At 36.9% G+C, this 24,425-nt stretch overlaps 1 protein-coding gene across 1 annotated transcript in view; it reads left to right on the forward strand.

Moving 5' to 3' along the window:
* The window catches only part of PCLO (piccolo presynaptic cytomatrix protein), a 367,053-nt gene that overhangs the window by 21,420 nt on the left and 321,208 nt on the right, over positions 1-24,425 (forward strand). Inside the window, exon 3 of the mRNA XM_052638816.1 lies at positions 5,687-7,084. Within this exon, the coding sequence (XP_052494776.1) occupies positions 5,687-7,084 (1,398 nt within the window). The remainder of the gene's footprint in view (positions 1-5,686; positions 7,085-24,425) is intronic.

Here is a 24,425-nt window from a genome sequence, read left to right on the forward strand (position 1 = left end):
TCTCCTTCCCACTTAGGTCACCACAGAACACTGAGTAAAGTTGGCTGTGCTATACAGTAGATTCTCATTAGTTATTTATTTCATACATACTATCAATAGTGTATATAAAAATGATAGTGTATATATCCTAATCTCCCAATTCATGCCACCTCCCCTTTCCCCCTCGGTATCCATACTTTTGTTTTCTACATCTGTGTCTATTTCTGCTTTGTAAATAAGATCATCTGTACCACAATTTTCAGATTCTACATGCTATGTTGTTGAGCAGGGATTTCATTATAAACTTTATGTAGATTCTGTGTTTAAAATTTTCAGTTCGGGGCACATTGAAGGGTAGATGTTAGTCACTATGCCTTCTGGATACTTCTTTTTTTTTCTTTTGAGAAACTTGCATTCTCTTTTGAAGCTAAATAGATTAATAATAGTTCCAAGTAGGAATATGCTTTAATTCTGGAACCCCAACATTTGTCAACTCACCTTATTTGTTAGATGTATTGTGTTAACTATCTTGAATTATTATTAAAGACATAACCTTAAAAATCAGAATCTATTTTTCGGTACTTTTTTGATAGTGGCACCAATAATTGAAGGCTTATGTGAAATTCACAATTAAACTTTCAAGTGGTACCTCTTGAAACATTTAATAATATTTTTATGATTATCCAGCAGAAGCCTTAGTCAGTGAAGTTGTATTACTATATTTCACATGACTCAGCTCTGATACATAACTCACCAAAAGGCTCAGAAAAAGGGAACCCTGGGAGACTGGATTTAACAGGGAGGTGTGTTAATAATTATCAGCATTCACCTTAGAATACACTGTGACCTCAGCAGAAATTCTGGTTGAGTCCTTTCTTACCCCTATTTATGTAGCATATTAAGTCAGAAGACTGAATGAACAATTTTATGCCTTTTTTGTTCCTTTCCATAGAGCTAATTGAATTAGAGTAGTTCATTAAACAGTTGTGTCTCCAGTTCTTGAATGCCATTTATTCGCTTGCTGTAAGCAATGTGGGGAAAGGAAGAAATGACTTTTTTTTTTTTTATCATTTGTCATATAAAATCTAGAATTTAGGAATAGTTAAAGCATGGCATACTTAGCTAATGCAAATACTTTCATTTTAGTGCCTGTATATTGAAGGTAAGCTCTAAAGTCCACATTGCAAAGAGACTTAAAAATTTACTGATAAAACAACAACAACAAAATTTACTGATAAAACCAATGCATCCAAAGAAATTGGTTGAGGGCAGGTTGAGGGGGAACTTGCAGGAAGAAAAGGAAAAAAAAAAAAAAAGGATTCATGAAAGGCCAGATCAGAGACAGTGGCTTTGGAAATACTGATACAGTAGAAGGCTCCCCTGGTATTATTTATTGCCTTTCTCCTATTTGTTGAATGGATGTGGGTGATAAGAGAAAGTAAGTACTATGCGTGTCAGGGAACTGGGAAGTCATTTATGCAATGTTGGTGAAAGGCTTCTTCTCAGTTAGGTTTGTCCATGGATATTGTCTGACTTCTTTAGCACAGGGAAGGAGGGATAAGGACTAAAGTCTTGTAAGACCCACATCCATGGCTGCAGTGGAATGAAGACCCAGTGATGCAGAACTAGGGGAACTAGCTGCATTATAAATATGGCTACCAAGTGGAATGGGCATCAGAGGTTTGAGGCCACGATGGCAGTAAATCCAGGTTCGTCTCTCCTCATAGTTACAGATAAAAATGTAATTTTAAAAGTTAAGCAAGACAGTAATTATCTCCAAGCCCTGAAAATATGTATGGTTAGCAGGCGAGTTGGTTATGGGGGGTTCCTTCAGTTTGAATCAAAATGGGAATATATGGTCCATGGCAAGGGTATGGCATAGGGAGAATGGCAGGCCACCAGAAAATGAAGGCAGAAGCTTGTCATTCAGGCTAGATTAACAGTGGGTATTAACAGAGTAAACATAGAAATACTGTAGCTTGAAGAGCATGAACATCTTAATTTATTTAATTCCGACAACCTCAAAAAATATTTGTGAACATCTATGATGATTAAAGGGGATTCTCTGGTTGCTCAGAGGATAAAGCGTCTGCCTGCAATGCAGGAGACCTGGGTTCGATCCCTGGGTTGGGAAGATCCCCTGGAGAAGGAAATGGCAACCCACTCCAGTATTCTTGCCTGGAGAATCCCATGGACAGAGGAGCCTGGCAGGCTACAGTCCACAGGGTCGCAAAGAGTTGGACATGACTGAGCGACTTTACTCACTTATGATGATTAAAAGGTCAGACCACACACATAGTGTTTATTATTGTTGCTGAGCGTCTTTGGGGAGATGTAGAGCTGGAGGTATCAGAATTAGGTAAGTGCTAACGTAAGGACAGTAACAAAACTATAGATTTTAATTTCTTACAAAAAATTAACTATTCACAGCTAATGGAGAGTATTGAGTTTTGATGGGAGCTAGAGTCAACCTTTTCTGTGGTGGTTTGTTTTAAACAGGTTAAATTTGGTGGAGGTACACAATATTTTGGAAATGACAAGGGCCAAATGAGGGACAATGGCTTTGGAAATATGAACACGTGAGAAATTAACTTTCACAAGCAACACAGACCTTCTTGAAGAGTAACTGAATATGCAGTAAAGATATTACAGGATTTTTAACTCAGATGATTGAGAAGGCAGAGGTGCGGTTACTGCTTGTAACTCTCCCTTGGTGCACTGTGGAATATTAGATGGTGATTCGTGATGTTAGTGTTGCGGTGTGTTGTGGACTTTGTCATTTTCTCAGTGTAATAAGAAAGATTTTTTGTTGTTGTTTTCGACTGAATCAGGCAATTGGAAACACGGCTGTGTTCAGTAGTAGATTAGGTTCTGAGCTAAAACTCATTTCTGTTTTCAACAGATTTGGCCAGTAGAATTAAAAAGAGGCTCTTTCTGAAAAACCCTAAGAGGATAAAAAGCTTTTCATATTGTGAAAGCTATAGACAATGATTTTAACCTGTATTTTCACAGTGAGGAGGAACATTGAGGGATCAGATGTCTTTTATGTGTTGTTTATCAAAGTGAAGAAAATGGGGTCATGAAAAGGACAAAAGTAGGGCCAGTGGAGTCTGTTCAGAAACACAGTGTGTTAAGAGAAAAGCAGAATTATGTCCCTATGAAAAAGCAATAGCCTTTGTTTTCCACCCCTCTTTTCCTAAGTCCCCCCTTGTCTACATATTTAGAGACTTGGTCATATATGGTTATAAACTACAAGGAAACATTTGCTTTTGGAATGAGGACAGTACAGAATATGTGTCCCAGTGTTGATATAAATCGTACGTTAGATATGCCATGGTAGTGTTCTGATTTTGCAGTGGTTCAGAGATGGAGTGAAAGCTTACCAGCCAGCTATGCATGAAGCTCCAATGTTCACATGGCAAACAGACTTAAAATTTTAGTGATAAAACCAAATACATCCAAAGAAATTGGAAGGATGAGGGTTGAGAGAGAACTTTCAGAGGAAAGGAAAGGAGGATTTATGACAGTATCATCATCAGATACTTATTTTATAAGTAAAGAATTATCATTTTAATTATATTTTCTTCTTTCATCTTGTCTGACTGCATGATTATAAGGTGACATGGTATCATTTAAGATTGAAAACAGTGATAAAAAGTAAATAGTAGAACAGCAGAATTGACATTGGCATTAGGAGATATGGTTGAGTGGATAGATGCATGTTTATGGAGAAATTTCCTTTCATCAAGAAGGGGACATGATGGAGTGGATTTCCTTATATTCAAGCTAACCCTTTAGTCATACAACTTATATTAGTAACAGTGGATTGATTATGTTTTGGGATTCAAATATCTGTATGTTTAAAAAGTTATTTATTTTATGAAATGCCTCAAACATAGAAAAAGGTAAACATAAGTACTTAATACTCATATAGAAAATGAATGTAATAAAAACCCAAGTGCCTCTTAACCTATAGGTAACAAATATTTTAATTTTGCTTTTTGATTCAGATTTTTAAACAAATATAACTGGTCAGTTAGAGTTGAAAATCTTCAACCTTCTCCAAACAAAAGTTTGCTTTCCATGAGATTATAAAATAAGCCCTGTTATACTGGTACTTTAGGCTTCCCACATGGTGTTAGTGGTAAAGAACTCACCTGCAAATGCAGGAGACATAAGAGATGCGGGTTCAAACCCTGGGTCAGGAAGATCCCCTAGAGGAGGGCACGGCAACCCACTCCAGTATACTTGCCTGGAGAATCCCATGGACAGAGGAGCCTGGCAGACTGCGGTCCATAGGGTCGCAAAGAGTCGGACACAACTGAAGCAACTTAGCACACATGCATACTGGTCCCTGAGTTTAAATAATTTCACCATACTTTCTTTAAATTTTAAATTCATTTTAATGATTAAGCAAAAGACACAGGAGTTTTTTTCTTTCAATTAAATGTTAACAGTGTAAACTGTCAAGTGTAAAAATAGTTTTTTAAAATTAGGAATGCTTAGTTCAGTTTTTTTACAAAAAGGAATTGTTTCAAGTAAGTATGTTGCTTGCCCACCTAATACTTAACAATTTTGTGTTCTAGAGAACTTTTTTGTTACTTATGCACCATATATTTAGTTTTCCATAGTGTAGAATTTTGAACAAAGAACTTCAGTGCTAAACTGGTAACATTGGTTACTTTGGGAGTTAAAGATTAGGTCATATAGAATTTACCCTTCTAGATTACTTTGGTAATATTTAAAATTTTGTATAATGAGTGTATATTATTTTAGAATAAAATAGGTAAATGTTGAATATACATTTTTAAGATTATCTTCTAAAATATATTAGTACCAATTTCATGTTCTCCTTTTAACAATAAATGTGATGGAAAAGAAGAAATGCATTTACACCTATACATGATATATATATACACACACATATAAATATATACATATATATACACACACAATGTGTGTCTCACATATATACATATCTCACCAGTCAGGTAAGTATATTGTATACATATATTGCTCTTTCCATTTATAAAAATTATAAGGAAGTAACTTTTCTCTTTTTGATCATGCTATGTCTATAATAATTTCAGGGGATACCATTATATTTTCTTTACTTTCTTAAGAGAGAATGTTTTCTTTCTAACCCACAGTGACTAATAGTTATGATTTTCTCACATTTGATTGTGTTGCCTTGGAGGGGAGAAGTGATTCTCTTGCTAATTTAAGAAATTATCAGTGTGTTAATAATTTTGACAAGCATACTCTGGGTTATATAACCGAAACCTGTTTATGAGCCATCAACAGAGAAAATATCCAACATAACTGATTTTGGAATCTAATATGTTATATTAATAATCATGTTCTTTTATCATACATGGTTTTCTATTTCTGGGAGTAATCAAACTTTGAGTAAATCAAAGGCAAGGAATATAGCTAATGTTACAAGAAAATTTTCCGTGTTGATTTATAATTTTATACTGCTTAAAATAGAGTGCTTACATCTCTGAGTTTCATTAGTTATATTTTAGTATACTTATCTATATATAAATAAGATATAAATATATAAATTAACTAAAATTATTTGATCTAGATTTTATGTTTTACATGATGAGAGACATAATTTCAAAAGCTACCAATGCAGTTTTAAAAATGCTTTTGTTTCTACCTTGTTATTGCCTTACTGACTGTTATTTTATGTTACTTCTAGATGAAAGAGTGGCTCTGTTTAAACTGTCAGATGCAGAGAGCTCTAGGAGGTAACCTGGCTCCAATTCCATCATCACCCCAGCCCAAACCGAAGACTACCCCTGTTCCTGCATCAGCAGTGAGCAAGCCACCCACTCCGTCACAGCAGGTTTCTCCAAAGAAAGATACTACACCCAAACAGGATGTCTCAAAGGTAGCTGAGTCTAAAAAGCCCCCACCGCTAGTGAAACAACCAACCCTTCACAGTCCCCACCCAGTCACATCCCAGCAGCCTCCTGAGGCAGAGTCCTCATCTAAGCCAGTCCCTCCCAAAGAGCCTTCTGTCTCGTCTGAACCGGCCAAGGTCTCCATGGCAGATGATAAACCAGAGCAGCCCAAGACAGGAAAGCCAGCCACAGACATTGTGTCTTCATCATCAACAGCAACAAGACCGGATATTCTAGGCTCCAAAATACCATCAAAGGATCAAGAGAAAGGAACTCCTCCTCTAAAACCAGACTCTGCCAAACCTTCTCAGAGTTTTCCACCAACAGGAGAAAAAATTAGCCCAGTAGATTCTAAAGTCATACCTCGACCTGCATCAGATACAAAAATTATTTCACATCCTGGACCTACTCCAGAGAGCAAAGATCAGAAACAAGTTGATCCAATTCAGAAAAAGGACGAACCCAAGAAAGCACAAACCAAAATGAGTCCTAAGCCAGACACCAAGCCGATGCCAAAAGGGTCACCCACACCCCAGGTTCCACGACCCCCCACTGGACAAACTGCCCCTCTATCTCCACAGCCCCCAAAGCCTCAGGAGCAGTCGAGACGTTTTAGCCTAAATCTGGGAAGTATTACTGATGCCCCTAAATCACAGCCCACGACTCCTCAAGAAACAGTGACTGGGAAACTCTTTGGATTTGGAGCATCCATCTTTAGCCAGGCATCAAATCTGATCTCCACAGGAGGCCAGCCTGGGTCTCATTCACAGGGTGGGCCAGCGGCCCCGATAAAACAAGTCCCTCCTCCTTCACAACCACCTACTTCTCAAGGGCCACCCAAATCCACAGCACCGCCAGCACCTGCAAAGGTTCTACCTGTGAAAAAGGAAACCAAAGCTCCAGTAATTGAAAAACTAGAGCCCAAAGCTGAACAAGTTTCAACAGTAAAAAGAACAGAAACAGAAAAGAAGCCTCTGCCTACTAAGGACAGCAAACCGTCCACAGCTGAACCTCAAAAGGTTGTTCTTCCCCCCAAGCTGGAAGAAACCCCCAAACCAGAATCAGCCTGTCCTCTCTGCAAAACTGAACTCAACATAAGTTCTAAGGATCCTGCTAACTTCAACACTTGCACTGAATGTAAGAAACAAGTGTGTAATCTCTGTGGATTTAACCCTACACCGCACTTGACTGAGGTAAGCAATAGTGGTCTCACATACGAATGTGAGTATATGGCGTTAATTCAGAAATGTTTTGGTAGTCAGTTTTCCTAGCAAAAAATAAATTTCTGAGTAAATAAAAACTGATATTGTTATCTTTGAAGGAACTTTAATTATTTATTAGGCTTAATGCTTTCTTATTAAACATTTATGTAATTTATACTTTTCTGGCTTAATGTACCAAAAAGTAAGAAGATTAAATGAGTTGATAACTTAAAATAATGATTATCCCATTCTTTTATTAATTAACATCCTATGGTTTTCACATGAAAACACAAAATAAGTATTGTAATTTACTGTTCCCACTGTCTCTCATCCTTCCAGTCTCTTTCATACATTAAAAAGAGAAGCTTGATTGATTGCAAATCCATAAACTACATGAGATCTGTTATTTACAAAAGTTAAGAGCTTAGTGTAAGTTAATATTGTCTGCTAGAAAATATTGGTTCAAGTATATAATACTTAGACTTTTTATAATCCTGTTTAAGCTGTTATCTGGCATAAATATATTAGAGTACTTCATTAGGAACTGTGGAAAGAAAAAGGAGTTTTATGGATTTCAGTGACCAATGTCAAGGATTTTTTTCCTTTTAATGGGAAGACCAAAACACTTCTTCCATAGTGTAAAAAGCAGGTAACAATTTTCTACCTAATATAGACGAATGAATCAATAAGCATTAAGACTGTGTTAAGGATGTTAGAGTATTTGACTCTTAGGAGATTGAGGGGTTGAATGATTGCTGCTTAGGTAAGTAACAGTGACATTTTAGTAAACATTTTGGGATTGAATTTAAATCATTGTTCATTATTTTTATGCAAATCAGTAATACTTAAGGATTATTTTATTCCCCCTCCTTGATTTTATAATTCATTGAAATGCAGAAAAAATTATATAGTTGGATTTAACAACTATACAAAAGAAGCTTTAGAGATTCTTGTTTTTGAGTTAAACTTTTTAAAAGAATAAGTTATAAAACTTTTTTTTTTTTACTTTTGAAAGTATTTGATTGCTTTGACATGTTTAACACCATATGAAAGTATTGTCCCTATAGACTTAAGCTGATTTTTATCTTCTTTAACTGTGATGAATAATGTTAACCAGGATCTGTTTTAAAGGTTAAAAAAAATATGGTTTCTCAGCACCTCTTCAGTGCTTACAAGTGTAATTATTACTTATAGTATTTGGAATACAGTGCAAGAGCAAAACAACTTTAAATTTCTTCCATATTTTTAGAAGAATTGTTTTTCATTGTGTATTTATGAAGAGGGGAATTTCAATTTTTCCAGGACAATTGTATTAATTTCATACATTTGAGAAGTTGTACCTTTTAATGAAGAGCTTTATGATATCAGTATTTAAATGGTTATAAAACAAACTGCAACACTAAAAACTAAAATACCCTGAAGAGGTGTATTTTGTACACACTGCAGAAAGGGCTATAACTTGTGTATATGTGTAAACACCTATATGTATATATGCATTTGGGTCATAGTGATTATTAGAATTCCGTAAGTGTTTGGAAGTGTGAAGTGAGAGTTCTTGAGAAGAGGGACAATAAATCTCTCAGGAAAATCTTTGATTTTCTGTGTTGGCAAATTATATTTCAGAAGTGGTAATTTTGAAAGGAGTTTTCTTGAATCAAGCAGAGAATTATTATCTAGGATGTGTGTAGAATTTCAATAGTTTGAAAATATAAGTGGTTTTAAGTTTTCAAACGGTGCATGAGAACTCCTATTTTAAATACATCAATGGAATTTAGAAAATCTGTCATTGTTCAGATTGTTTTTTTCTTTGGCCATTTCTTTGAATGTGGAGGATCATATTTCAGCGGAGAGAAAAATATGATGTAACGAAAGCATTTGACTCATGTCCTTGTCTCCACTTGACTGTGTTAATCTGAGGGAAGTTTTTAGCTGGTCTAAGACCTTAATGCCGTCTGACCTTTAGGTAAAGTCCATTAGCTACCCTGGCATCAAGGGAGTGAATGAAGGTTACTGGAGTTAATCTGTGTTGCTGTAGCTCCTGCTCTTTTGCCTAGAAGACTTTAGAGGGCTGGCAGAAGAGGCTGGCTGAAAAAGACACCCTGTGTTTGCAGTGTATGTGTGTGTATGTGTACACGTACTTGTGTATTCAGGAAATTATAAATTCGACGTATACGCTTTATTTGTTGGGCTGTCCCAGTGTTTATGTTACTTACTAATCTCTCCTCATTTTGAGTGGTTAGAAAATATCTCATCCTTGATCCTTGTTTCCTTGCTTGGTTTCTATGATTTCTTTGTTCTGCTTGTGATAATTTTCTTGTGATCCAATATTTTCTGCTGCACTGGCACTGTACTTGGATTCTAGTTTGAGAAAGCATATACTGAAAATACTCAGACTTTAAGCCTACAATGCAGAGAAATGGTATTCTTCAAGAAAGAATTCAACTACATATATCCATTTATTTTTCTAGTAAAGCACATATAACACTGTATGAAGCCTCTGCTTCTCCCCCTCCCTTCTCTATGAGACAGGATGTCTTGTCCTCCTGATGCCTCTCTGCCCTCCCCTTCTTCTGGTCTGTTCTGGTGGTGAGAAGAGCTGGTCCTGGTTTTCCATGGGTTGGGAACTGTAAACAGTATCTGTCCCCTCCCCCATCCATTCATCAAACACACCTGTCTCTAAGGTTGTTTCCTCTGTGTCCTACTCAGCATCTCCCACAGCACCCGAAGAGTGCCAAGGCTGCCTTCAGGGCTCTGGGGTGTTGCCAGGCTTCAGCCTAAGCCTTATGGCTTAACTGTTTTGTGCCCAGTGTGTACACATAATACTATCATCCATTAACCTCTGATAGTAAGGAATGGTTTTTTAGGCTTTAATTTCTGCTGAATCAAGAAATATTTTGTCTTTGAAGGAGTTTTATGAGGCAGCAAGGCTTTCTGAAAGAGCTAGTCTTATAGAATTTGGAAGCATGTTGAGAAAAACAGTGTAAATTGGCAATACATTTACCTAGTGAATTTTAATTATTCCAGGTCAGTTTAAGTGCAGAAAGAAGTCTACTCATAGTGGGAATTTTATTGTTTATGTTGCTCTTTTGTAAAGGAAATTCTTACTATGAAAATACAACTTAAATTTGTCTCCACATGCCTCAAGGAGTCCTAGAGCCATATTTTGCTTCCTTAGTAAGATAATTATGCATGGCTTGAATGATGTTGAAATAGCCAGCATATATTTGTCACCAGGCAACAAATGGGCCTTTTGAGCTGATTAAGATCTAGTAGTGTACCTGAGTTCCCTTCAGATCTTTACTCTGTAGCCAAGGTGACTTCTGTGTTCTCTCTCAGACCCTCTCTTGGACCCTTCTCTCTCAGAGGGTCTGGTGGGGGTGTGCTTCACTTCTTAGTTTAGTAAACAGGTAATATCGTGGTTTAACTTTAAACACCATTGCTTAAAGTTTAAAAAATATGTCTATTACTAAAATATTACGATTTTATAGTAATATCTATTACTAAAATATATACACATATACACATACATACATATATGAGCAAAAAAACTAAAAGAATGATCAGAACTCAATAAGGAGAAAATAACTCTACCAATAATCAGTTTTTAAAGAATTCCACGACAGAGATAAATACACATTCTGTGTAAAAATTTCTGGCATCCCAAGAAAAGAGGGACATCTGTTTGTACTTTCTGACTGACATAAGAGAACTGATAAGTTTGTAGAAATAAAATTTTTGCTTAATAATCTTTATAAGAAATTTGATATTACCTATTTATTAAGTGATATCTAGTTGAAGAAAAATCCAAAAATGGGTTTAAAATAGAGATGTTTCGTTTAAAGAAATTGAAACAAAAAAGTAGATTCTTCATTAGTCTTTTTATCTATGCATTTTTAAGTATTTAGCATTCTGCTCTTTGTGGTAGTTCTATTAAGATATTCCATTTTTAATGTGATTAAACACTTCTTAAATATTACATAAAATGATTACATATTATTCAGTTCTATGATTCTTTGGTTGTATGTTTTTTTCATACACATTATCCTGGTTTTAAGGACTTAATACCTTAGGTTTTTCATTTTTTATTATGAAAAATAATAAACAAGTATTTATTTTAGGTTGTTTTCATTTTTTATTATAAAGTGAATGTTTTGGTGTATAAATATTTGCATTTTAACTGTTTTTCAGAGAAAGCTTAGTGGTACTGAGGTTACTAAATCAAAGAATAAGAACCCTGAAGTTATCAAACTTTTTTTGAAGATATGATAGCAGTTGACATTACCACTAGCATCTATGATGCCTTTCTTAATGCAGCCTCTCCAAATTTCAATACTATCATTTATAATAAAATTGGTTAATTTGGAGTTTAAAAATGCTATCATATGATTCCTTTGATTTGTATCTCTTGGATTACCAGAACTTTTATTTAGATATTAAATGTATATAGATGGTTCTAATTACAATTCAGACATAACATTGTTCAGACATTGTAGGAAAAAGTAAACTGGTATTTGACTAAGTCTATGTGACACCCTTCCCAGGTGGCACAGTGGTAAAGAATCCTCCTGCCAATGCAGTTCGATCCCTTGGTTGGGAAGATCCCCTGGAGAAGGAAATGGCAACCCACTCTAGTATTCTTGCCTATAAGGATTTTCATGGACACAGGAGCCTGGCAGGCTACAGTCCATGGATCACAAAGAGTCGGATATAACTTAGTGACTAAACAACAACAATATGTGAAACACATTGTATCAGGCATTTTTTCACAACAACCCTGTAGAGTAGATTTTAGAGCTGCTTTAGAGATCAGGAGAATGAGAATCAGAGAGGTAGTTACCAAGCCACAGAGGTATCATTCAGAGGCTGAAACAATGCTTGATTCCCTAGACCATGTTTAAGTAACATGGAGAGGGAGATGGTGGTTCTTTAGACAACCTCATCGAGCAGCCTGCCAGGCTCTTCTGTCCCTGGAGAACTGGATAACAAATGTCATTTCTTCTGTGCTTGTGTTGTGTCAGTTGGTAATTACTAAGACTTTGATATCAACAAATTTGCTAAAATGTGCATCAAATCAGGTAACATTTGGGGCCCACAGAATAATGGTAGTTGTGTTATGTGGCTGAATTTAGAAGCATATGCAGATTGAGAACTTCAGAAGCCTGCTTTCATGTATAGCGCACGTGAGGTCAGAAAACATAGTTGCTCCAACTGTAAGAAATACTGTCAATATGATATTCACGTCAATGCATGCAAAGACTTTACTCCATGAAAATAATGTAAGTGTTCCATTGGTGATAGTGGTGGTGGTTAATCTTTGCTTCTACCAACATTTTTGTATAGCCTCCTTTGTTACATTCCCAGGAGTGGGATTGCCGGAGCATGGGTTTTATATATCTATGCGTGTGTTAGTCAGTTAATTGTGTCCGACTCTTTGTGACCCCATGGACTATAGCCCTCCAGGCTCCTCTGTCCATGGAATTCTCCAGGCAAGACTACTGGAGTGGATTGCCATTGCTATGTATATATATATCTTAAACTGGTTCTCCACCATAGTTTCATCCATTTTTAGTTTGATTAACTTTGCATATGTGCTACTGTTCTAAAAATCCATTGCCTGATAAGATAGTCACTGGAAAAACATGGCTATTGAGCACCATGGGTCAATTTAAGATTAATGAAAGTGCAAAAACCACATTAGATTTTACAACTTCGGTATGGAAACTGTATATCTCACTGATAATTTTAATTTGGTTACTATTGTGTAAGACTTATCCTTAAATATTGCTGTTATGACTGCCTTTTCACCTGTCACTTTGCAGTTGCGTATGCGTGCACTACAGTATACTTCTGTGTAGGATATATGTTTTTCTCTTTATATAAGAAAAACACTATTACTATATTTATTGCTTCCAGAGCTTATTTTCTCTTCCAGAGCTTAATTTCCTTATATTATACAACATATCTGGTTCTCTTTCTGCGCTCTACTAAGCAAACAGTTCTTGGAGCTCTCATTATCAGGAGATAAACTACTGATATCTAGCCTGGCCCAGTCCAGCCTGATGATCACTGCTAATCATCAGTATGAGATATCGGCACTATTGATAAGTGTACCGTGGTCCTACCAACTTTTAGGTCAAAATATCTTTTCTACTGACTCTTCTGGTTTCCTCTATTCTATTTTTCCAAATATTTCCTCTATTCTTTTTTTTCCCCCAGAACCCCTCGACCTGTTTATATTCTTCCTGTAGCTTTGGGTGAAAAATCATACATTTTGAGGTCAGTTGCTTCTAGAAGTCTCAGCAATACCTTATGTTAGAATTTGAATGTGTTGTCTGCTTTTTCTTCCTTCCATTTCTTCATGGCCATTCATTTTCTTTTAAAACTCTATTCCAATAATTTGTATTATAAAAGCATTATTCCTTATAACAATCCACAGAGTACTAAAGTATCTGAAGAAGCGAAAAGCTTCCTCTTCCCCTTGTACATCATGTTAATGCTTTAGTATCTCTTTAGCCTTTATTTTATTTTATTTTTTTGCTTTTTGTTTATTTGTATAATGGTTATACAAACAGTGAAATGTAGACAGATTTTAGATCTTTGAAAAAAGCTTTATGAGCTTGTGTTTTCAGAAATAATGTATTTATTTTGAAATAAACATGTGTTCTTACTATTCTTATTTTCATTGAGTTTCTTTTTCACAAAATTTTGTACATTTGACATTCTTTCAAGTGAACTCTCATTGACTTGCCTAATTCTACTTATGAGGGAAATAACTCTGCAGAATCTCAATATAGATGCACATTCTCCTCATGAAAACTGAGAAATTGAAGATGTTTTGAGTTTCTGTTAATGTGCAAACAAGGCTACAGTAAAACATCTACACATACATTTTCCTGTTATATCTTGATATATTAGATAAATTCCTTGAAACGGGTGGGCAAAGACAAGAGATGTTTAACAGAGTTTCCATATTACCTTGTTTAAAACAGTAATCATAGTCCTGCCAGCAAACTGTTAGTGTCTCTAGTTTCCGCACTGACTAGTAGTCCATAATCATTGGTTTCAAGAGTCAGAAACTAAGCAGTATAGTTGTATAATATTAAATTTTGAGACTAAACATTATATATGTGAACATCATGAGCTTATCAACTACTTGTATTTTTCCTTTTTGAAGTTGCCCATTTATACACATTGCTCATATTTTCATGTATCTGTCTGTGTATTTCTTAAAATATTTTAAATTATTGAATTCTTTGTCATCTTATCTTAAAATGATTTTCCATGTTGATCACTTGGTTTTTTTATGCAAAAAAACTTTATGAAATTTTCTTCTGTACATGAAATTTTTTTAAAAAAATTTTTATGCAATCAAATCTTTTAATTTTCCCTTGATTGCTTATTTTGCTAAAGAAGGCCTTTTTACATTTTTATTATAAAAATAGCCTTCTACATTTATTCCTAAACATCTGTAGTTTTATTTTTTTACTTCTAATCACATATTTATCTGTAATTCATATTTTTTGATACCGTATGAGGTGAAGTGCCTAACTTTATATGTTCAAAATGTATAGCCACTTGCCTCTGTGTTATTTGTTAAGCAGCAATTCATCATTTTCACTCTGGTTTTTAGTGTCATGTTTCACGTAATAAATTTCCATTAAGACACAGTTTGCTTTTCTAGATTCTTTTATTTGTACTGTTAGTTATATATCTAATTTAGAATATTAGTGCTTTATTATTTTTATTAGTATAGTTTTAATATTTAAAAATATTAAATATGCACAAAAACCTTAGCAAGAGTCTAATAATATGGCATTGTCCTGGCCAGGATTTGACTTTACTACTTACAAACTACTACTAGTCTACTTATAAGCTAATAAACTAACTTGTTACAGTTTCATAGGTGCCAGTAGTAGACATGACACTCCTAGGTCAGAGACAAAGAATGTTAATACTCATACCACAGGAGGCAGCATGAATGTCAGCATATTTGCATCAATTCTGCTTGTCCCCCACTCTTGAGGGATCACATGAGATATGGTCCTAGATTGACGTTACACAGGCAGGTGTGAATCACAGGTGAGGAGCACTGAGCTTGTGGAATCCACCTCTTTTATTACAAGGAGTAGGCCAGTTTGCTCTTTGTCCTGTGGAGTTATTACCTCATCCCTAAGGTTGCCTGTTGCACACAGAAGTTGGAGAATGGCCAGGGTGAAGAGCAGCCAGGGTCTTGTATTGTTGGCAAAGCCTTTAACGGATGAAGTTGCAAGAGAGTCCCATTGAGGACTGTCTTTCCCAAAGGGATTAATAAACCAGTGGTTTTAAAGCTTAAAATATTGTGAATTCCTCCTTCAAATAACATCAAGCCTTGGAAGGAAAGTTATGACCAACCTAGATAGCATATTGAAAAGCAGAGACATTCCTTTGCCGACTAAGGTCCGTCTAGTCAAGGCTATGGTTTTTCCTGTAGTCATGTATGGAGGTGAGAGTTGGACTGTGAAGAAGGCTGAGCGCTGAAGAATTGACGCTTTTGAACTGTGGTGTTGGAGAAGACTCTTGAGAGTCCCTTGGACTGCAAGGAGATTCAACCAGTCCATTCTGAAGGAGATCAGCCCTGGGATTTCTTTGGAGGGAATGATGCTAAAGCTGAAACTCCAGTACTTTGTGAAGAGTTGAAACTCCAAACTCATGCGAAGAGTTGACTCATTGGAAAAGACTCTGATGCTAGGAGGGATTGGGGGCAGGAGGAGAAGGGCACGACAGAGGATGAGATGGCTGGATGGCATCACTGACTCGATGGACGTGAGTCTGAGTGAACTCCGGGAGTTGGTGATGGACAGGGAGGCCTGGTGTGCTGCGATTCATGGGGTCGCAAAGAGTCGGATGCGACTGAGCGACTGAACTGAACTGAACTGAGATTACCATTTAAGCATGTCACAATAATTAAATTAATGCATTTCACCCAGTTTATCTCACTATTCCATAACTTATTAAATAGAATAATTTTTTTTCAACGTACCACACATTGTCACTGCTTTCATCAGCTCAGAATACCATCACAGGCAGTTTTATTTTGCATCTGCTAAAAACAGAACCTTTCTACCTGAGCCACAGTTCTGAAGCAAAGCTAATTAAAGCACTCAGTAAACAATATACCTTTTCATTGAATAAATGGTATGCAGGAATGTCTGTCAATTTCTTTTGCTATTTACTCAGCTTTCTTGAAACTGTGGACTTCTGACATCTATGAAATGTCACGTATTTATTCTTACATTCTTGCTTAATTCATCGACATACTGCAATACATGAGTAACCAGTGGAAAAGTAACTACTCTCCACTTTAAAAAGAAAAACTCATATTCATACAGAAGTATTATGTAAATATTATCTAAATATATGCTGCTGCTAAGTCACTTCAGTCGTGTCCGACTCTGTGTGACCCCATAAATGGCAGCCCACCAGACTCCCCCGTCCCGGGGATTCTCCAGGCAAGAACACTGGAGTGGGTTGCCATTTCCTTCTCCAATGCATGAAAGTGAAAAGTGAAAGTGAAGTCGCTCAGTCATGTCTGACTGTTCGCGACCCCATGGACTGCAGCCCACCAGGCTCCCCCGTCCATGGGATTTTCCAGGCAAGAGTACTGGAGTGGGGTGCCATTGCCTTCTCTTAATAATAGACTTAAAGTCTTAAATTTTAAGTGAAGTGTCAGCTGAGCCTTAAGATTGAAGGTTTTGTGACTTTCATAAAAAGAATCATCCTCTATTTAAAAGCCTCGCTCATTTATGGTGTTCTAGATGACCTAGTGTCAGTGTTCTCAGGACACTGTAATATAATGTAAAGATGTAAACTACATGTCACACCTGACACATTCCAATAATACGCCTGTTTGAATAATCTTCGATGAGTTTTTATTCTTTTTCAAAAATGCATTTTATGTGAGTCCCATAAGATGCTACACTAAAAATATATCCCTCAAGAAAATTTGTAAATGCTTCCTATTTAGTCTCTTTTAAAGATATGAATTTCATATATTCCTTCTATGACAAGCCTTTTTTAATAAAGAACCTTGTTAAACCAAGTTTAAAAAAAATTACCACATAGTCTTTTTACTTATTGGGCAGAATTAGTATTCTGAATGACACACATTGCTCAAGAAATAGTATTTTAAATAGATTTTAAATTAATACCTTCATTTTCATATTCCTAGAATTCTTTATTTTGCTTCATAAATGACACTGTGTAGGGAAATTTTCCAAGGTGTGTGACACTCCCTTCACATTCAACATGCCCCATTTTGGAGTCATCAGTTTTTACCCCGTGTTCTTCTTCATGTGTTCCCTGTCAGACTGAAAGGCATCACAAACCCAGAGAGTCATTTCAGACTTTTCCTTGTCTATCACTCCCCTAGAATGGTAGCTTTCACCTATTGTCAGTTTTATTAATACTTGCTGGAAGGATCACTGTTCTCTTATCTTCTTCTTAGCCTCACCATGAGAGGCTTGTTTGAGCTCTTGTTTGTCATCTCTGCTAAATGCAATAGGCCCTAAATATTTTTTTGGGGGGAAACTCAGTGTTTTTGAATTTCATTCTTCTACAATTTTCTGTGTTTGTACAGTTTCCTTTTTTTACCATGTTCTGCTGAATCCCTTAGACTTCTCTCATGTAAGACTAAATGCCACAAACTGTATATACAAGTGTATACTTGGAATCCTCTTTGTGCCTCAGTACTATGCATACGCCCTTCACATGTGCCCCAGTGTTCTCCACTTTCCCACATCTTTATCACCTATCTGTTCTTTGAGAGTCATCTCAGATACCTTTTCCTCTTGATTCCTGCTTCCTGTTACAATACTCCAATCAGCCCTCTTAAATATTTTGCAGTGGTCTGTTCCTGTCATCCCATAGGATTGTGACACCTGGAGCACCATCAGTGCTATCAAAATACCATGAGGTGGTAGATAATCAATACATATTTGTTCAGTGAAGGAAACACAGGATTTAGGGAAAGGACACACAGAGTAAAAGGCATGCTTTGTGTTAATAGCATGATAATTATAGTTAAAAATAGTGTGAAACTTTGCTATTTAGTTCTATATTGGCTGCAAGTATTTTTCAAGCTCTTTAAAAATCTTACATACTAATATATATATATATATATATATATATCTTTGCATATGTTCTTAAAGTACAGAAATATTAGAAGATGAGCTTTTTCTGCATGAAAAATAATAAATTTCTATCCTAAAATTATTTATTTAAATAGTGACATTAACCTAGACCACTCTATTTAATATTGTAACCTGCCTCCCACCTCCCATAATGCAAAAATTCCTTGCCCTACTCTCTTTTTCATCTGTCCACAGCGCTTCCTACCATGTTACATAATAGTTCATTAACTAATTTATTATGTTTTAAAAAAATTATCTCTTTTCCTTACTAAGTACAAGTTCTGTGAGTGCCAGGCCTTTGGCATACTGTATACTCACAAATCCAGGTGATTGGCAAATAGTAGACTCTCATTAAATCTTTATACAATGAATGTGTTCAGTTCAGTCACTCAGTCATGTCCAACCCTTTGCGACCCCATGAATTGCAGCATGCCAGGCCTTCCTTTCCATCACCAACTCCCGGAGTGAACTCAAACTCATGTCCATTGAGTCGGTGATGCCATCCAACCATCTCATCCTCTGTCGTGCCCTTCTCCTCCTGCCCTCAACTGCTCCAGCATCAGAGTCTTTTCCAATGAGTCAGTTCTTCTCATGAGGTGGCCAAAGTATTGGAGTTTCAGCTTGAACACACAGGACTGATCTTTAGAATGAACTGGTTGAATCTCCTTGCAGTCCAAGGGACTCTCAAGAGTCTTCTCCAACACCACAGTTCAAAAGCATCAATTCTTCGGCACTCAGCTTTTCTTCACAGTCCAACTCTCACATCCATACATGACCACTGGAAAAACCATAGCCTTGACTAGACGGACCTTTGTTGGCAAAGTAATGTCTCTGCTTTTGAATATGCTATCTAGGTTGGTCGTAACTTTTCTTCCAATGAGGAAGCATCTTTTAATTTCATGGCTGCAATCACCATCTGCAGTGATTTTGGAGCCCCAAAAAATAAAGTGACACTGTTTCCACTGTTTCCCCATCTATTTGCCAGGAAGTGATGGGACCAGATGCCATGATCTTCGTTTTCTGAATGTTGAGCTTTAAGCCAACCTTTTCTCTCTCCTCTTTCACTTTCATCAAGATGCTCTTTAGCTCCTCTTCACTTTCTGCCATAAGGGTGGTGTCGTCTGCATATCTGAGGTTATTGATATTTCTCCTGGCAATCTTGATTCCAGCTTGTGCTCCTTCCAGCCTGCATATAAGTTAAATAAGCAGGGTGACAACATACAGCCTTGACTTAGTCCTTTTCCTATTTGGAACCAGTCTGTTGTTTCATGTCCAGTTCTAACTGTTGCTTCTGGACCTGCATATAGGTTTCTCAAGAGGCAGGTCAGGTGGTCTGGTATTCCCATCTCTTTCAGAATTTTCCACAGTTTATTGTGATCCACACAGTCAAAGGCTTTGGCATAGTCAATAAAGCAGAAATAGATGTTTTTCTGGAACTCTCTTGCTTTTTCGATGATCCAGCGGATGTTGGCAATTGATCTCTAGTTCCTCTGCCTTTTCTAAAACCAGCTTGAACAGCCCTATATATATGATTACTTCAGACACAGTATCTGATACAATATCCAATACTTGGATATTGGTTCACAATGCTGAGATCTAGTCAACCTCCTATCTGGTTAGCTGCAACTATTTTTAATGACTTTCTTACCTCATGTTTTCCCACTATGCCTCATTTGAAAAGGCAAAAAGAAGACAGATATACCACATATTTGGAAAACTTTCTGCACATAAAATTTTATTTTAAAATTAAGTTCATGAGGGATAGTATATCTTCTGTTATGGTGAAGATAAGTGAATAAAAGTGAGCTTCACAGAAAAGATGATGAATTTGGTGATCCATAGAGAGGCAGCTTAGCAGGGTGTCAAGATGGCACTTATGCCACTTCCTAGTGACTTGGTTTCCTCACCTCTAAAATGGTAATGATGATGACAGGACCTACCTCATGGGGCTGTTGTGAAGATTAGAAGAGTGGATGTCTGTTAATCTCTAGGAACAGTTCGTGATGCTGTACTTGGTAAAGCTCAATAAGTAATAGTTTTCTTCCCATAGTTAGAAGGTGGAGAAGGCAATGGCATCCCACTCCAGTACTTTTGCCTGGAAAATCCCATGGACGAAGGAGCCTGGTAGGCTGTAGTCCATGGGATCGCTAGAGTCAGACACGACTGAGTGACTTCACTTTCACTTTTCACTTTCATGCACTGGAGAAGGAAATGGCAACCCACTCCAGTGTTCTTGCCTGGAGAATCCCAGGGATGGCGGAGCCTGGTGGGCTGCCGTCTGTGGGGTCACACAGAGTCGGACACAACTGAAGCGACTTAGCAGCGTAGTTAGAAGGACTGTTATATCAAGATATCCTTTTTCCTGAATAGACAAGATAAAAATGATTCCTTTCTAAATGAAACTTCACTTCTAAGAAAAGTTAAGCTGCTTAATGAAATGTGTTTTTTTGCTAAATAGCATTGATGGGCCTTTACTGCAAGCTTGAAAGATTATTTCAAATTATTTATATTACTTGGCAAAAAATAATGGGCCCTGACTAAAAGAAAACACATGCATTGCTGTGTTCTTTTATTTGTTGTCAACAGTGCTTTTATTTTTACATTTTTACTTATTTAGTGAGAATTTCTCTATGATTATGGGCTATTAATATGAATTCATTCTTTACATATGAAAAGAAGCAAAGTATCTCTAAGATTTTTGAAAAGATTTTCATTGGGAGAAGCTATAGCATGAATTTTCTTAAAATGAGTATATTTGTAAAGCCTTAAAAAATTACTGATAAGTATATTACCAACAAGAATATCTTAACATGAGAAATGCTTACTGAAAATTATGGCTAAATGGCTTAATTCATGTTAACTGTGGCTGAGATTTATTTTCTTTCCTGATATTTAAATGAGTTCACATTTTTGTATTTATAAAGAATTTCAATTAAATGAAGGCTTTATATCAGGTGATTTTTTTACTAAATTAAGCCCAGTATCCAGAATTGTTATAATGATTTATCCTAGTTCATAAAAAACAAGTGTGTATTTCCTGATTAAAACACTCTGTCACTCTCAGGGAAATTATAAATATACTTTTTGACAGATAGAATGTTATTTAAGTTACACAGAAATAAGCAATCATATAAAGTGTAGTTATAAAAATGATGTTATATACTCTATTTTTTAAAAAAATTATGTAACATTGAAAGGAAATCTAAATATAGAGTTGATTTAAAGGTGACATTAGTCTACAGTCAAGGAGTAAAGACAGTTTTTGTTTTTTTTTTTCCTGCATGGGTATTAGTTTTCTATTGCTTTGTAACAAGTTGCCACAAACTTTGCAGCTTAAAACAAGACTCATGGATTAGCTCACAGTTTTGTAGCTCAGAGTTGGTATGGCATAGTTGGCTTCTCAGAGCAGATCTTAAAAGACTAAATGAAGATGTTGGAAGGCATGTGTTCATATGTGGGGCTCTACCAGAGAACCTACTTCGAAGTTTATTCAGGTTGGTTGCAGAAGTCAGTCCTTTGTGGCTGCAGGATGATGTCTCTGTTTCCTTATTGGCTATCCCCTGGGGCCGCTGTTAGTTCTTGCAGGTTGATGGCCTTTCTTGTCTCAGAGCTTCTCCACCTTCAAAGCCAGTAACAAAGAATTTCACTCGTGTGGAATTCACCTCACACTTTGTTTTTGGCTTGAAGAAGGACCCAAGCTTTCCCAAAAGATCACCTGGTTGAATTGAGCCTGACTGGGTATCATCTCATTAGATTTATCCAAAAGTCAACTGATTAGTAACCTAATCATTGAGGGATGTTCCATCATATGTACCATTTCCACCTATACTAAAGGGGAGGGGATTAAATAAGATGTGTAAACCAGAGAGCAGAAACTTTAAGAGATCCTTCTTAGAATTCTGTGTAGCAAAGCAACTGAGTTATTGTCCAGGGAATTCGAAGCAGGGATGGCGTTGGCGAGGAGAAATTTATTTATTTAGAGATATAAAGAGAGGTTAGGAAAGAATAGTGTAGTGGAGAAAATAGAGGAGAAAAGAGGCTGAAATTCCTTGGTTTACACAGGAAGCAAATAAAGCCCCAAGACAAGGGACTTCCACCATCTATGTAGGCCACAGGCGCCTGCTTGAATAGCAGAGGGTGCCCCGCCTCGGGCTCCCTCTCACGTGGGTCTTAGAAGCCTGGGCAAATAAGTAGACGTAGTGAGCCTCTGTGCTCCAGACAGGAATTAGCCTGAAAAGGAGAGAAAGAAAAGAAGACACGGGGGAAACCAGTCTTTCCAGGAACTGGCCCATCTCTTTATTTTTCAGGAAAGCTTTTATACTTTAAGTTGTACATAGAGATCAATGGATAATACAAAGTCATGCAGGGTCAGCAGTCCTGACCCTTATTGAGACCACGCTTTCTTTCTGCATTCCTTCCGATATACAAAGTTCTCAGGTGATTTACATCATCTTCTGGCCAAGAGGCCTGCTGACATTTTATGACCCTTTCTGATGATGATTAGTCAACCAGAAAACTTATTTTCTCCAAAGGTGATTTTTCTTAAGTCCGGCGCCACTCTCCGAAAGCACCAGATAAAGTTGCGTTCCTATGGGGCAAAGGTGCAGTGGGCTATAATCAAGAAAAGAATTTACTAGCCTAAGGTCTAACATGATTAATATCAAAGGTTATTACTTATTTTTCCCATATGCCAGTTATATCAGTTAATGTATATAAGGGACAAGGGATATGGAGACTTAGCAGCAAATATTGGCTCAACAGTGAAACCCTCCACCGGTACATTTTTAACAATCCACTAATACTACACTAATAATTTCTAACTTCTCAAAAGACTCTGTATTTAGAAAGTTTAGAGCGTCTCGTGCCTCTCACGGTTGGGAGGCTGTGAACAATCACATGTGTGGTTGTAAGAGGCTGGATAAACTTGTCAGGCAGGCTAAAGAGCCATCAGAGGAGTTTTTGGACTGGAACACTCTTGTTACGCCCAGGAGACTTATTATCTGGAGCTCTAAATTAACTCTTTTCAGAGAAAGGTGGTGGGGGATAGCCCCCTGTTAATGTCAGAAGTGTTGGTGAAAGACATAATTTAATAAAGCGGACAGACTCTAGTTTTGGGGTAGATGCTCAAGAAAGTCCACGGGGGTTCCCTCGAGGCCTGATCTCACCTTTGCCTGTCAGGCCTCTTCCTCATGACCTTTGCCACGGGTGAGATTCCCCATGCTGGCTCCTGGCAATCTCATTAGATTTACCCAAAAGTCAACTGATTGGTAACCTAATCATTGAGAGATGTTCCATCATATGTACCATTTCCACCTATGCTAAAGGGGAGGGGATTAAATAAGATGTGTAAACTAGAGAGCAGAAACTTTAAGAGATCCTTCTTAGAATTCTGTGCAGCAAAGAAACTGAGTTATTGGACTTATTAAAGGTAGAATGTTTTGTAAAGAACACACCTATTTATTTGATTTTTGTCTTGGAGCATGGATACTTAATTGTACATGGGTACTTAAGTGACACCTGCATGTAAAGCAGAATTGTGTTTATTGTTGTTTTTCAGTCACCAAGCCATGTCCAACTCACTGTGACCCCATGGACTGTAGCCCACCAGGCTCCCCTGTCCATCGGATTCTCCAGTCAAGAGTACTGGAGTGGATTGTCATTTCCTTCTCCAGGGGATCTTCCCAGACCAGGGATTAAACCCATGTCTCTTGCATTGGCAGGAGGATTGTTTACCTCTGAATCACCAGGGAAACCCTAAAGCAGAATTATGTTATCTCAGATCCCATTGCAGGAAGGAGAGTGAATTAGAGTAGTTTCAGAAATAATTTTTATGGTGTCAGCTCTCCTTTAAAGCCTTCCCCCATGAAAATAGTGGGGCTTCCCTGATGGCTCCGATGGTAAAGAATTCGCCTGCAATGCGGGAGACCTGGGTTCGATCCCTCAGTTGGTAAGATTCCCTGGAGGAGAGCATGGCAACCCACTCCAGTATTCTTGCCTGTAAAATCCCATGGATGGAGGAACCTGGTAGGCTACAGTCCATGGGGTCGCAAAGAGTTGGACACAACTGAGTGACTTCACTCACTTCATTCAGAATCAAAGAGCATCAGTGTTCTGAGGTCTAGTTAATATTCCATATTGTTTTACCAGACAAATGAATTAACAGA

Source organism: Budorcas taxicolor, chromosome 4 (genome assembly GCF_023091745.1).
Source record: "Budorcas taxicolor isolate Tak-1 chromosome 4, Takin1.1, whole genome shotgun sequence".
Taxonomy (NCBI): Eukaryota; Metazoa; Chordata; class Mammalia; order Artiodactyla; family Bovidae; genus Budorcas; species Budorcas taxicolor.